Raw genomic sequence first — 1442 nt, 5'->3', positions numbered from 1 at the left:
ATGTGTCATGTTCTGTTAATAAAACGCTCTGCGGAGGAGGGCCAGTGGGAGACAGTGTGTCCTTCTGCAGAAATTGTATCCATTACTGTGTATTTCAGTTCTTCTTTTGCAAACCGACATTTATGAACCCAACAGAAACAAATTAAGACACATTTACATAAATATATAAAGTTAGGATGCAAACAGATAGATCAACAAAATTTATTTCTGTATACACTTGTGTGTACAAAATGACAAAATAAAATCTGTCCAAGTTGAAAAATAAAGTTATTATGAAAGTGTAATGGTTTTATTAGATTTAAATTAGTCCCATCTGATTAACTGAGGGCCTTTCAGTGTTGTTGTTTGGCTGACATCCAGAAGAGGGCGCCACTGTCTATCCTTAAGCAGTGCCAGACCAACATTAGCTGCAGGGGAAACAATCATTCTGGAGGTTTTTCCAGAACAGGAAGTGTTTCAAACGGAGCCCAACACAGGATTATATACAGGCTTTAAGCTAGGAAGATTTCTATGGAAGCAAATCGTTACCATATTTAAAATAAAAACGCATTTCCAGAAATGCGTTTTCATTTTAAGAATGTGGCTGCATTATTTGACTCATAAATGAAATTAGTCAATAATCCTATTTGCATTTGAATTTTCTTATTTAACATTGCACTTTTATGCCATAATTAAAGAGAAAACACAGCTATAATCAGCGCCCCCTACCGAACAAGATGGGTAGCCTGGTCAGCAAGGACCTGAGGAAGAGCGGCTGCTGACGTCACTCTGCTGCGCCCGCCGCTCAGAATGCTTTTTCATTTTTAAATTTTACATTTCAAATTGAATTGAAAATGTTTAAATTCCGACTCTGAAACACCATTCTCTGCATTTTGAGGTGGAATGCAGCTAACTTTTTGTCTTTATTCCAACACTACCTTTGTCCTGATTATAGGAATAGAAGTGGAAAGACGATATTCATCCAGAGCATGTGAGCGGAGCCAGCAGTGGAGCGGGCGGAAGAAACATGGCGGAGCGCAGAGCGGTTTTCAATTGAAAGGCGGGAGCAAGGATTTCGCTCCGCTCCAGTTCGCTCCGATGCGCCCACAACGTCCAGTAAAAATGTTGGATTATAAAATTTGTAAAATAACATTTATCTGCTTTAAGTCTAGTAAAATTAATTAGTAATTAATCTCTTCCTGTCAGATTGCTGCTGAATTGCTGCGTAGACCGACTAAAATAGACCTGGGCTCTATCTCAGTCAGAGCTACACATATTCTAGTCTGTTCATCTTTGTTTTGTCAGATCTTATAAATATGTCCATGTTCAACATTGTTTACGAGAACAACAACGTTTTGTTTATTTAATCAGGACTTAAAGGAGAAGTTCGGTTTTTTACACTTTAAGCCCATTTTCTGTAGTGTCCAGGATGAAATCGAATGAAGGACACCAAAATTTTGACA

At 38.1% G+C, this 1442-nt stretch overlaps 1 protein-coding gene across 1 annotated transcript in view; it reads right to left on the bottom strand.

The window, feature by feature from the left end:
• Positions 1-332: 332 nt before the first annotated feature.
• The window catches only part of LOC107096878 (protein regulator of cytokinesis 1-like), a 10603-nt gene continuing 9493 nt past the window's right edge, over positions 333-1442 (bottom strand). The window contains exon 6 of the mRNA XM_015393764.1: positions 333-407. Within this exon, the coding sequence (XP_015249250.1) occupies positions 333-407 (75 nt within the window). The remainder of the gene's footprint in view (positions 408-1442) is intronic.

The sequence above is a fragment of the Cyprinodon variegatus genome, unplaced genomic scaffold, assembly GCF_000732505.1.
Source record: "Cyprinodon variegatus isolate N-32 unplaced genomic scaffold, C_variegatus-1.0 Scaffold656, whole genome shotgun sequence".
In the NCBI taxonomy this organism is placed as follows: domain Eukaryota; kingdom Metazoa; phylum Chordata; class Actinopteri; order Cyprinodontiformes; family Cyprinodontidae; genus Cyprinodon; species Cyprinodon variegatus.
This window is presented reverse-complemented; position numbering and strand designations above follow the sequence as displayed.